We start from the raw sequence: 12,708 nt of genomic DNA, 5'->3' as shown, positions 1-12,708 counted from the left end.
GACTCTGTCCAGTCAACTGGGTTGTATTCCACCGATGTTGATGAATACGAGAACCGAGTCCAATCACAGATTGAGCTTTGCTCATTGCAAATTGTAGACACGCTAATTCCGTGTGGTTCTCCCAAGGTTTGATGGCGCAGATAGTGCCCGATTCTTAGCAGAGGCTGCGGCATTGGGGCCTCAAAAAGTTTCCAATAGACCTGTACCAAATCTGACTCAAGAATTGGCCTTCCGGGAACCAGAAACAAATTCAATCGAGTCCCTAGATGACTTATTCGCCTCACTTTTCTGTCGAACTTCCTGCTGGGTCTTGAGAAGCTCTTCTTTGAACCCCCACGGTGGTAGGTTGGATGCACTCCACACCTCAGCCGGCAAAGACGTATCATACTGCGACTGCTCTTCAATGCCAGCATGCTCCATCATTTTCATGAGTAAGCTGGGATTTTTCAATGACGAGGAGCTGGCCAACTTGGAGTTGAAATGTACGCCTTGTGCTTTCAAGGAGAGGAAATGCTCAAACTTCGCATTGGCGGCTGGGTCCGGAGACCCCGGCGGTGATGGTGGTATGTCCAGATTGGGCACTGGAGGCAGAGTCAAATCCTGAATCAGGGCTCGCGTGGTGGAAAAGGGAGAGGAGCGGCCGGCTTCTAAGAGCTCATTGGATGGGGTTTGCACGGATGCCGGTCCAAGAACCGGACCGCTCGGGACTTCAGCGGTGGGAGGTTGTGGTTGGGGATGCTCGCGAGCCAGTGGTGTCTTGTCTATAGCAAGCGTTAGTTAGCTCTTGGTGAGATATTCAACCATAGGAAGGTCCCTACCTTGAATCGGGGCGTTTCCAGCTGTAGGTGGTGGAGTCTGCTTGCGCTGGGATTGGTCAGAGGGAGGATGTGTCTCTACCTCGTCCTCGCTGCTTTCGTAGGCATCCAGATTGAGCATGATGTAGGGAGGGTGGAAGAAGAAGTACTCACGAGTCGTGACAAAGATCCGTTGGAGCTGGGCCGTTACATAAGCGGAGGCAGCTACCGCAATCGCGTCAGACACCTTCCTTCCGACTCAACTCCTCCATTCGAATTGCGCTCCCTCATCTTCTTCCCACTCTCTCGTCTTTCTATACTCTCCCATATCGCCTTAATCCTATCCGTCATTCATCTTTCAGCCCCAACGCCTCGCCAAAAATGACGTCGCTCATGGGTCACCCAAGTGGTCAGACCGTTGGGTATTCCTTCTCCCAGCCGACAGCTGCTCCTGTCAAAGAACATTCATTCTACCCGTGAGTCGTTTGCTCTGACGAAGCTTGTCAATAGCCCGAGCTTACCACTATCTTCTAGATACACCGACAATGGCGGTTCCACCTTGGGCATCACGGGCTCTGACTTCGCTATTTTGGCCGGCGACACCCGTTCCACGAGTGGGTACAACATCAACTCTCGCATGGTGCCGAAGGTGTTCAAGATTGGTGGGGACGATGAGACTGGCACGGGAGCCCATATTCTTCTCTCGGTTGTTGGTTTTGCCGCGGACGGCAATGCTCTCAAGGAACGACTGGATGCCGTGGTGAAGATGTACAAATACCAACATGGGAAATCCATGTCGGTCACAGCATGTGCGCAGCGCCTATCCACCATTCTATACGGGAAGCGGTTCTTCCCTTACTACGTGCACGTCATCCTGGCTGGTTTAGACGAGGAGGGCAAGGGAGCTCTGTACAGCTACGACCCCGTTGGTTCATACGAGCGGGAGGAATGCCGTGCGGCCGGTGCAGCATCAAGCCTGATCATGCCCTTCCTCGACAACCAGGTCAAGTTCAAGAACCAGTACGTGCCTGGCAGCGGCGAGGGCCATGCGCTACAAGCGAAGAAGGCGGAGCCTCTGCCCCGAGCAACGGTGGAACAGCTCGTGCGGGATGCGTTCACCAGTGCCGTGGAGCGACACATCGAGGTGGGCGATAACTTGCAAATGATGATCATCACCCGGGATGGAATCGAAGAGGTGTTCCACCCGTTGAAGAAGGATTAAGGATTGAATCCACTACGGTGTCTTTTCTTTGATGTGCAAACAATGAAACTCGTTATTTTTGGGAACTTTCCAAATAGAAATAATAGTGCGGGTTTCAAATTGATATCGGGATATGTCATTCATGTCTTCAGTAAAATACCCGACCAAAACCAATGCTCGTGAACGCCTGCCCATGCCAAAAAGAGACTTCGTAGGAATCAAAACCGTTCCTTCATTCGGGATGCCACCGTGCGAAGGTTACCATAGACCTTGCCCTACTGTGCGTTAGCTCATGACTCGTGTTACGGGTGCGTGGAGGCTTACCGGAGGACTGCCCAGAATGAGGCTGACAATGGCCTCGCGGGCGATATGGATGTTCTTGAACCCACCAAGGATGTGGATCTTTGCGTCCGCCAGGACCACTCGGGTGCGACTGGCATTCTCAATGGCAAACTTGGTTTTCCCATCCTTTCCAGCAATGCGGCCAATGGCACGACCCAGGTGCTCGCCGTTGAGGGTCTTGACGTCTTTGATCTCAAATGTCTCAATGTACAAGTCGTCCAGTCGAAGCAGCGCGATGGCATCATCGAGGTCAAAGCCGAGGGTGAAGGCCTTGACGAAATCGGCACCCTTTTGCAGGGCTCCCACATCGGTCGTGAACTTGGACGTTCGCAGCTCCACCGCGCGACTCTTGATATTCATCCGCACTTGCAGTTTAAGATGTTCCACAATTGGAGGACAGAGCTTCGCCCAGTTCGCCTTGAGCGGCGTCATACGGTGTGGCGGCACAGGCACCTTGCGGGTTTCCACCTTATACGCTGCGCTGGTTTCTTTGGAGGGCGTGAATACCGGTCGGCCCTCCTCGTCAATGCGCATCTCATCCTCTGTAGAGTCGACCACTGGCATACTCGATTGCTCGGCTGTGGCTTGGGCGTCGATCAGAACCTCGTCGTCTTGGTCTTTGGTTTGATTGTCAGTATAGAAACTGAGGGGGGGATCGCTGGGCCACGGACCGGCTGGAATATTTGTCTGCTGGGGCACCGAGGCCTCCTCTGGCTGCCGAAGAGCAGTAGGTGCCGGCATGATGGTGTCGGGTCTTTAATTTATGGTAGGTGAGTTGAAGGAAAAGATTCCCCACCAGCAAAAAAAAAAGTGTGGACGGGATGAATTTTCGATGCAAACAGAGCAAACATGATTTCATCTTTCCCATCGAGCAGAATCAGGGACACAATTAACCACCACCACCGACAAGCAACCCATCCAGTATGTGATGGCCAGCATGTCTGCCAACTTCGGACGCCGGCTATACGCCCATCTCTGGGAGAGTGCTCCTTTCTTTGGCCGCATCCGCACAACCCGCAGCACCGCCAGCCCGCGCGCCTTCTGCAGCTCTCCCAGAACCGCCTTCTCGACGGGAAGAATCATCACCAGGAGAGTCGCCTCTGGTGGCTTTCTTGTGGTAGGCGTCTCTCCAAGCTCGACGGCAGCCGAGGCCAGTGCAGCATGCATCGGACCCTCGAGGAAGATCGCCTCCCAGTATATCTGGAAGCGAGCTCTTCACACACCGAACCACAATCGACACGCAAAAACACCCGACGATAATGACTCCTCTCACACAAAAGCATCCACGAACAACTCCTCTCCCAAAACCTCTCCTCCCCAAAACTCCTCTTCTCAACCAACACCGCCAGAACTGCACCAGCGCCATCTGATGGACCGCTTGCCACACATGCCCCATCTCCATCGGCCAACGAAGGAAGAACTTCTCGCCGCCGCAACTGGATTCTGGTCGCGCCTCAAGGTGCGCTTCAAATGGTTCTCTATACGAAGCGTACGGCCATTCAATTTGGATGAGATCACCGCGCTCTTCTCTTGGGTTCTGCTAGGCCACGTAGTGTGGATAGTCCTAGGAACGACCACGTTCTTCTCGCTGCTGATTCTTGCTATCAACACGGTCTTTGCCCAAGAAACCCTAGCGGGATGGGTCGGCAACTACCTGACGAAATCGTCTGGAGTGAAAGTGGTTTTCGAATCTGCCATCGTGCCCAAGTGGAGAGGCGGTGTCATTACCTTCAAAAACGTCTTTGTATCCAAGCGGCCAGGCCAGGGGACAGGATATGTTAGTAAGGGCTCGCCGAAGACGGCCGCTGCCGCAGCAGCTGTCGCCGCAGCCCGTGGGGACATTGTATCGGAAGATTTGCTAGTAGTGTCTGAAGAAGAAGACACCAACTATACCCAGTTCGATCTGTCGATCGAGACGGTTAATGTCACCCTGTCGTTTACGAGGTGGCTGAATGGGAAGGGCTTGCTTCGTGATGTCGAGGTGAAGGGGATCCGGGGAGTGGTCGACCGTCGGTCCGTCCACTGGTCGGATGAGGATTATCTAGATCCCAAGTCCTACCGGCATGAGCACAATCCCGGAGATTTTGAGATTGGCTCGTTCCAGATGCACGATGTACTGGTCTCAGTCTACCAGCCGGACAATTTCCGGCCCTTCTCCGTCAGCATCTTCTCGTGTGATCTTCCTCAGCTGCGGAAGCAATGGCTTTTCTATGACTTCCTCTCGGCCAACATGATCTCGGGATCTGTTGACAATTCCCTGTTCACCATCCACCCTCGTCAGACCCACGGCTTCACGGGTGCCCGTTTAGACGACGGGGCAGACGATGGCGAGTCCAGCCCGTGGAAACAGCATAACCGCATCCGGGTTGACGGTCTCAACATTGATCATCTCAACCGCGGTGTGCAAGGCCCATTCTCGTGGATTCATGAAGGCACGGTGGATATCGTGGCGGACATTATGCTGCCTGCCGAGAACGATGAGAGCCTGGCCAAGGTCATGGCCGACTTCTACGATCGATTGGAAGCCACCGTCAGCTCCAACCGGTACTCCGAATCGGTTCCCTACGGGCCTGAGCAGCAGACCGACGGGGCAGACCGGCGATTCCTCGTCATGGATCTGCGCCTCCACCTCAACAACGTCCGGGCCGTGGTGCCCATTTTCACCCGGGACCTTTCTTACATCAACAATGCCCTCATCCGCCCGATCGTAGCATACATCAACTCGAAGCGCACCTTCATCCCGATCAACTGCCGCTTGGTCAAGCGTGTGGGCGACTTCGACGGCAGCTGGACCATCTTCGACAGTGGTCTGATGGACGATCTGTCGGCAGCGGTGAGTCCTTACCTTGTTTTCTTTTTAATCTCTATACTAATGGCGAGCAGACGTACGATGCCTTTGCGCGGGACGTGGTGGATGATCAGGCGCGGAAACGACGGTTTAAGAAAGTGGGCTTCTGGTCGCTGCAACTGGCGGCGCAGGCCATTTTCATGGGCATGGCCGGCAACATTGCCTGAACCCTGCATCCATAACTTTCATATTATGTATTATATTGTAGTTAGCATCTCCGGCGTTGTTCAACATAAGGCACTTTGTCATCTCCCGCTGTCACCAACGATCGTCATTGTAGGGTCCACCGGCCAGCACGAACCCCCTTTTTCTTTCTTCCGTTCTTTCTTTCAGTTCGCTCCTCCCCACAGAACTAGGAGTTATTCTTTCCTCCTTAGAACGGCACTTTTTTTAATTACTGTTCTCCCACCACCTCGATTTCTCCCATATTCTCTTCCCGTCGCCCCCCGATTCTCATCCGGCCTGCCTCCCTGCCCGACCTCCCCTCGTGTTGCCTCCCCCGAACGTGGCACTGCATGCTGAGCAGCACCCACGGCCATGTCGCAGGGTCCGCGGCGAGGGAGTGATGATACCTCCCCTGCCTCAAGGAACCGGGACTATTTGGGTCCGCGATCCGACGTTCAAACATCGCGCGGTGGCCCCCGCCAACCCTCCCCGTTGCATACCAGCTCCCTCCCGCTATCCTATCTCCACGACAACTCGGCTTCATCGCAGAGCCCGCTGTCAGCCCGGTCGAGCGCAAACCCGTCCCCTGCCACAAACCGCTCGCCGATGGCTCGTGTAGCCAATGCCGCGTTCCCCGCGCCCCCATCCACCACTGCCGCCAGCTCGTCTCGAGCGCCTGAAATGACAAGCGCGGAGGCGTCGGCAGAGGTGACCGACAGCTTCAACACGCCGAAACAATCTGCCGGAACGGAGGCTGATCGATCAGAAACTTCCTCGCCAAAATCTACAGCCAGTTCCGTCCTCGGAGATCGCGCGCCTCAGCGCACGATGCCTCGAACCTCGTCGATTGATTCTGCCATCTCGTCCCTGTCTACCCCATCACAGAAATCATCGTTCGATGCGAACGCCTTGAGCCCTGCGGATATCAATAATCTCATCAGCAAGGCTGGCTCGGCTGAGGCCGTCATCATCCACCTACTGAAAGAAAAACATCATGCAGCATCGCAAAATGGTCAGTTGTGGAAATTGGTGGACAAGCAACGGACTTTGATCTTGGGCCTCAACAAGGATCTTGAGCGAGCGTTCAAGGAGAAGGACCAATACAAGAAAAAGGTCAAGGAGCTCCAACAATCAGCACCTCCGCTCCCCGCTGCTGATTCTCGAGGTCTCTCGGCGGACCGGCACGATTCTCTTCTTCCCAAACCGCTGTCTCGACTTCAAACACAACCGGCAAATGGCGAAGGTCGAAGCGACCCGCAGGCCCGGGGAAACGCCCAAGCTACCGAGTTCGGTCCCACCAGCCCTACGTCCCCCGGTGACGGCAAGTCAAGCCGCAAAGCACCGCCTGCACCCTTAAACTTGAAACAGAAGGAGAGTGCCGACCCTAATGACTCCGGGTCTGATTACGGGGACGTCGTGGAAGTTGATGAATTACGCAGCAAGGAACGCGGCAGGAGAAAAACGAGGGAGGAGGATGACCGGGACCGTGAAGCTGTGCTGCAAGATGAGACGGTCAACTATGATGGTGCGAAACCAAGCAAGTCTGGAACCTCCCAAAGCTCAAGAGAGACCGCATCAACCAGCTCGGCCATGGTCCCCCGGGAGCTGTCGTCGAGGTCGCCGCCAAATGTTGGCGGAGCGGGCTCCATGGGAAGCATTTTGAGCTCTCGCACGGCTCCTTCCAATGGACGCAATATGATGACCATGCCTAAGAGTCCAGGATTGCCTCTGAGCCCGAGACCAGAAGACCGTCCTATCGGTTCTCCCTTGCCAAGAATGCCCACCAGAGACATCACAAATCCCATGGCATCCCCGTCACTGGCCTCCGGATATAACGTTGCGGGCCTGCCTCTTTCTCCGCGAGCACCCAATTACCCGGTGCCTTTCTCCCAGGGGGATGCCCCAGGTACCGCTGGTCGACCCGGCATGTCTATCCCCTCAATCGATCCCGCTGTCAAAATCGATAGTCCGATATCAGCCAAGTTCTCTGAGAGTAGTATTTACCAAGGACTGGTGTCGGAAGATTATCCTGCCTTGCTTTTACCGCCCAATGCGCTGCCACTGATTCAAGTGAGAGTCTCTTCGTCCCGACTCCGACCTTCGAGGAACAGCTATCTCGTATCCAAACCCCTGGACGAGGAACCTGTTTTTACACTCAGCGTGATATCTCGATCGGAAGGTTCAGAACTCTGGCGAGTCGAAAAAGTGATTGGGTCCCTTCCTCAGTTGGATCAACAGGTTAAACAAACTTCTTCCTTTGCCGGGAAGTTGCCTGACCGGGCCATTTTCAGTGGTCACTCTCCTGCAAAAGTTGATGCGAGACGTGCTGCCTTGAATGTGTATTTTGACAGTCTCTTGGACACGCCTATGGATGAGACCGCTGCATTGGTCGTCTGTCAATTCCTGACGAGTGACGCTATTGAGGCTCGAGACGACGAGACCAGCCTGCTGAAAGGCTCTCCAACCAAGCCCGATATCCTTCGTGGAGCCGATGGGAAACCGCGAAAGGAAGGCTATTTGACGAAGCGTGGCAAGAATTTCGGTGGCTGGAAAGCGAGATACTTTGTCCTGCATGGCCCTGAGCTGAAATACTTCGAGTCGCCAGGAGGTGCCCATATGGGCACTATCAGGCTCCACCACGCTCAGATCGGCAAGCAATCGCAAAACTCCAGCAGCCAGGCTACCTCCGGTGACGATGACACGGACAATCAATACCGCCATGCGTTCCTCGTCCTGGAACCGAAGAAGAAGGATTCCTCGGCGCTTGTGCGGCATGTCTTGTGTTCTGAGAGCGACGCAGAGCGGGACGCCTGGGTGGACGCTCTGATGGAGTATGTCGAAAGCTCTTCGTCCGACAATGAGAGTAGCCGTGGCCCCTCATCGTCAAAGAGTCAAGCCTCGACTCCAGCAAAGCCATCCGCCGCTGGATCTGAACCCAGATCTTCAGCCAAGTCGAAACTGTTTTCCGGTAACGGAAGCAAGAAACCTGTCAGAACGGATGAGAGTCCGGAGCTGGTTGGCGGAGACCCGGTCCAAGGATTCAGCTTTGACGATGCTGTTGCGGCCGAGCCCCCCATACTGGGTACCACTCTCGATCAGGCGCCTCCTCGTTCTCCACGGATCCCGTCTACCGTATCCATGGCTATCGGTGACACCACCCAGCCCATCGAACCGGGGCTGCAGTCTCCGAAGATGATATCTGCACCTAAAAATGGCGCAATCATTCAAGATGTAGGCGCTTGGGGCAATAAACCAACAACAACAACAACAACATCTACCAAAGAAAAGAAGCGCAGTATCTGGGGCTTCCGCACACGATCGTCTTTTGACCTAGCGTCTCAGGGCGGGGACATCACCGCCGCCAATAACAATATCCAAACGGAACGAAAAGAACCGGTCAGACCCGTCTTCGGGATACCGCTAATTGAGGCTGTGGAATATTGTCCGCCCCAAGGCGTTAATGTGGAGCTGCCGGCCGTGGTCTACCGTTGCATTGAATATCTTCACTCCCAGGGAGCGGCGTCCGAAGAAGGAATCTTCCGTCTGAGCGGCTCAAACGTCGTGATCAAGGCTTTGAAGGAACGGTTTAATACCGAGGGCGACATCGATTTCCTTGCCGGAGACCAGTATTACGACGTCCATGCAGTCGCCTCCCTTTTTAAGCAGTATCTGCGGGAGCTTCCGACGACAGTGTTGACTCGCGAACTCCACTTGGATTTCCTTCGTGTTTTGGGTATGCATAGACCTGGGGTTTGCTCGTATACTTGTGCTAACGTATGAGAAACAGAACTTGATGAGAAACAGAAGAAGCTCGCCGCATTCAACTCCCTCGTGCACAGACTGCCGAGTGCCAACCTGACGCTACTGTCCGCTCTGTCACAATTCCTGATCGAGATCGTCAATAACTCCGATGTCAACAAGATGACCGTCCGCAACGTGGGCATTGTCTTTGCTCCGACTCTTAACATTCCTGCGCCGGTGTTCTCGATGTTCCTCACGGACTATGACAGCATCTTCGGTGATTTATCATCTGGCCCTGGTCCATCCGTGGAGCTGACGGTCGACCGAACCCGAACCCTCTCGGCTGATGATATTCGCTCTCCACGCCACCAAATGTTCTCGGAGATCCCCACGCCCTCATACAACCAAACCTCGTTCCGGGGCCAAAGCGAATCCAATAGTGCTGTCGAGCCTCCCAGAGCGCAGCACCAAGATACCGGGTTTATCCCCATGCAGCCGACTTACGACCAAAATGCTTATCAGCAGCAAATGTACAATCAGCAAGCCGGGGCCTCTGCGGGATTCACCTCGTTGAATGGTATGCTGGTTCCCAATAACACGGATGACACACGTTCGGCCCGATCCAAGAGGCGCGAAAGCTCGATGCTTTTCATGGAGAACAGTACGTACAGCCAGTCCGCTGGGTATCCCAGATAGTAAATCTTCTAGCTTGCTAACGTCAAGCCTCTCAGCTTCTGGAGAACCCATTAAATTCGACTAGGGCAAACACATAAATGCCTGCCCTAAATCTTTGGTCGAACTTGATTTCTCCTCTTGACGCTCTTTCTTTTCGTCTAATACCGGTGGTCGTGCCACTGTGAGAACGTTTACGACATACACGACTGTGGAATGATGACCTGCACTACTTGGCAACTCAAGCCAGCGCCCATGCGTGGAACTGAATGCCTCCCTTCGCTTTAATGATAATCACGTTAATCGGGATGAGGTTGCACAGTGGTCGATCTCGATGCTTTTCCTTCCTGCTGTGCCCTTGCCACGCAGCTTTCAACCATCGTTATACCCCCTTTACTTCCTCCGTCTTTCAGCGTTCCATACTTTTTTTTTTTCTTCTTCGATTCTTGTTTCCCAGCTTTGATCTCTTCCATCCACCTTACTTCGGATGGCTGCTTCTGCTGTGTCATTTAAAATGAGTCGGACTTGCCATTCTCTTCATATAAATTAATACACTTCTTTTGATCTCTTCGAACCGTTCAATTCATTACGTAGTAACTGCTACTATGCTACCAGATTTGATTCGAATGCCCATCACGAAAACCCGCTAGAACCGCCTTGTCCGTTCCCCCTTCCAAAACCCCAAGACCTCCCCGTTTTCAGCTGCCCACTCCCGGACCCCATCCACCAGCGCCTTGGCCATTCCCTTGTTCTTGATCTTGGCATCAGAGGCGCCACCTAGTCCCGCAGCCGAAACATGCTCCCCAGTAGCATATTCAGAGCCCATGCTCGGCAGCACGTTCTCTCCAGCACTGAGACTCACAAAGAGCGCGAACGGAACCAGCCAGACACAGAGCCCGAAGTACGAGGCCACATCGGTGAAAGAGGGCATGTCGCTATAGTCGACTTTATACGGCTGGCGCCAGTTATTCTCGGACCGCTGGGCCGGAGCGATCGGTTGCGAGAAGTGGCGGAACCACAGCCAGTGGTTGAGGCCGACGAGGAGGCAGGACAGGATGAAGAGGGGGTCGGAGAGCTTGACGATGGGGAACCGGCGGAGGTTGCTGGCGTAGACGAGATGCGAGCCGATGCTGAGGAGAGAGAGGAATATAGGGAATCGATCGAAGATCATGAGAAGGGTCTGCACGCCGATGATGCTGTATATTAGGCGGCTTAGGAGCCGGCGGGCGAGCACGGTGTGCTCCTCTACTATTTCGGATAGGTAGTAGAGGCCCGATGCTGCGTAGACGATCGGTTAGACTAGAGCTTGTCTTTGCGCTGCGTCGGACTGAGACTTACCGATTCCCAGTGTCAGAAATGCAAAGCCAAAAATCACCCCCAGATACCCCACGAGCGGAAGAATCCACATCGTGACTGATTCAGTCTCGAGAGAGAGAGTCGTGGGCAGGTAGGGAGGGAACGTGGGATAGCCGGGACACGTGGAGGACGGGCGGAAAGGGATGTGACTAAACTGGGCACATGCTAGCAAGCAAGTAGATCATCTGCAAGGGTGACCGATTTAAAAAAAAAAATAATACTGAGAAGCGCGTAGTCTGGGTTGAAAGTGGAAGAGGAAGAAGATGAAGCAGTGACAGCAACAAGTGGCAGGTTGCCGCAATCGGTTTTCGGCCTCAGGCACCAACTAATTATTTTTCTGGCGCGGAACTTTGCTTTTCGACCCTCGACTTCTTCCACTCCGCACATTCGATATACAGCACAATGTCTCGCCCCGAAGATATCCTGTAAGTTATGATCTTCTGTCTGCAAGAACTGTGGCCCTGACTGAATCGCTTCCAGCCCGCCCGACCTGTTCTACAACGACAATGAATCCCGCAAGTACACCACCTCTTCGCGCATTCGCAACATCCAGGCCGACATGACCAATCGGGCCCTGGAACTTTTGGACCTGAAGTCTCCATCTCTGATTCTCGATGTCGGCTGCGGCTCTGGTCTATCGGGCGAGATTCTCTCGGAAGTAACAGAGGAAGAAGGCGGACCGCACACGTGGGTGGGCATGGACATCTCGCCCAGCATGCTAGACGTGGCCCTGCAGCGCGAGGTAGAGGGCGACCTATTCCTCGCGGACATTGGGCAAGGCGTACCTTTCCGGCCCGGCGCCTTCGACGCCGCGATCAGCATCAGCGCCATCCAGTGGTTGTGCAATGCGGAAACGAGCGACGTCACTCCCGAGGGTCGACTGCGGCGGTTCTTCGAGGGTCTCTACGCTAGTCTTCGTCGTGGTGGCCGCGCAGTATGCCAGTTCTATCCGAAGAATGATGCCCAGCGGAGCATGATCAGTGGTGCGGCGATCAAGGCTGGCTTTGGCGCCGGTATTCTCGAGGATGACCCCGGCACGAAGAATAGCAAGCTATACTTGGTTCTGACAGTCGGTGGCGGCGGTCTGCATGGTGATATTACCGGCGTGGTCGATGGCATGGATGGTGTCAATGTCTTGGATGCGAGGAGGAAGGCTATGGAGCTGAGCAATGCTCGAGCCCGGTCACCGCGCAAGGGCGACAAGAATTGGATCCTCAATAAGAAGGAGCAGATGGCCAAGAAGGGGAAGGTGGTGAAGCACAATTCAAAGTATACTGGTCGCAAACGCCGAACGGCCTTCTGAGCGATTCTGTTGCTGGCCGACAGGCGCCTAGAGCGCGCGGGAAGCAAAACGTTCCGGTCGATGGCTTCCAGCGATACTCCTTTGTCATTTGCGCCCTCCAACTTCTATGTTGGAGACGCAATCGCCACCGCTAGTGGAGGCTTGTTTGCACTAGCTTTGCGTCACGGAAGAGCATCGACAGAGAAATCGACAGAGGATATCCCCGTGGGCTCAACCGGAGAGACAAGTGGGACGTGCTGCTCCAATCTCTTGTCCGGTATAATGAGGACTCTGGGATGTATGCCCC

The 12,708-nt window shown here is 54.4% G+C and overlaps 7 protein-coding genes across 7 annotated transcripts; 4 read left to right on the top strand and 3 right to left on the bottom strand.

Moving 5' to 3' along the window:
* Positions 1 to 216: 216 nt before the first annotated feature.
* On the bottom strand, positions 217 to 936 carry N7474_003890 (HCNGP domain-containing protein; the record flags this gene model as incomplete). The annotated part of the gene is made up of 2 exons (XM_057195305.1): positions 217 to 761; positions 819 to 936. 2 exons carry the CDS (start codon positions 934 to 936, stop codon positions 217 to 219), a joined length of 663 nt encoding a protein of 220 aa, XP_057052701.1.
* Positions 937 to 1,175: 239 nt separating this feature from the next.
* On the top strand, positions 1,176 to 2,016 carry prs3 (proteasome core particle subunit beta 6; the record flags this gene model as incomplete). Its single annotated transcript, XM_057195304.1, has 2 exons — positions 1,176 to 1,270; positions 1,329 to 2,016. 2 exons carry the CDS (start codon positions 1,176 to 1,178, stop codon positions 2,014 to 2,016), a joined length of 783 nt encoding a protein of 260 aa, XP_057052700.1.
* Positions 2,017 to 2,213: 197 nt separating this feature from the next.
* N7474_003888 (pre-rRNA-processing protein PNO1) lies at positions 2,214 to 3,078 on the bottom strand (the record flags this gene model as incomplete). Its single annotated transcript, XM_057195303.1, has 2 exons — positions 2,214 to 2,270; positions 2,320 to 3,078. 2 exons carry the CDS (start codon positions 3,076 to 3,078, stop codon positions 2,214 to 2,216), a joined length of 816 nt encoding a protein of 271 aa, XP_057052699.1.
* A 196-nt stretch (positions 3,079 to 3,274) lies between these two features.
* Positions 3,275 to 5,352, top strand: N7474_003887 (mitochondrial distribution and morphology protein; the record flags this gene model as incomplete). The annotated part of the gene is made up of 2 exons (XM_057195302.1): positions 3,275 to 5,170; positions 5,221 to 5,352. 2 exons carry the CDS (start codon positions 3,275 to 3,277, stop codon positions 5,350 to 5,352), a joined length of 2,028 nt encoding a protein of 675 aa, XP_057052698.1.
* Positions 5,353 to 5,722: 370 nt separating this feature from the next.
* N7474_003886 (GTPase-activating protein BEM3) lies at positions 5,723 to 9,787 on the top strand (the record flags this gene model as incomplete). Its single annotated transcript, XM_057195301.1, has 2 exons — positions 5,723 to 9,083; positions 9,138 to 9,787. 2 exons carry the CDS (start codon positions 5,723 to 5,725, stop codon positions 9,785 to 9,787), a joined length of 4,011 nt encoding a protein of 1,336 aa, XP_057052697.1.
* Positions 9,788 to 10,409: 622 nt separating this feature from the next.
* N7474_003885 (uncharacterized protein) lies at positions 10,410 to 11,171 on the bottom strand (the record flags this gene model as incomplete). The annotated part of the gene is made up of 2 exons (XM_057195300.1): positions 10,410 to 11,041; positions 11,102 to 11,171. 2 exons carry the CDS (start codon positions 11,169 to 11,171, stop codon positions 10,410 to 10,412), a joined length of 702 nt encoding a protein of 233 aa, XP_057052696.1.
* Positions 11,172 to 11,521: 350 nt separating this feature from the next.
* N7474_003884 (18S rRNA methyltransferase BUD23) lies at positions 11,522 to 12,422 on the top strand (the record flags this gene model as incomplete). The annotated part of the gene is made up of 2 exons (XM_057195299.1): positions 11,522 to 11,544; positions 11,600 to 12,422. The coding sequence occupies 2 exons, from the start codon at positions 11,522 to 11,524 to the stop codon at positions 12,420 to 12,422; spliced, it is 846 nt and encodes a 281-aa protein (XP_057052695.1).
* Positions 12,423 to 12,708: the final 286 nt, after the last annotated feature.

Source organism: Penicillium riverlandense (genome assembly GCF_028828495.1).
Source record: "Penicillium riverlandense strain IBT 135883 chromosome Unknown utg000003l_segment0_segment0, whole genome shotgun sequence".
Lineage (NCBI taxonomy): Eukaryota > Fungi > Ascomycota > Eurotiomycetes > Eurotiales > Aspergillaceae > Penicillium > Penicillium riverlandense.
Note: the sequence above shows the minus strand (reverse complement) of the source record. Positions and strands in the feature narration are given on the sequence as shown.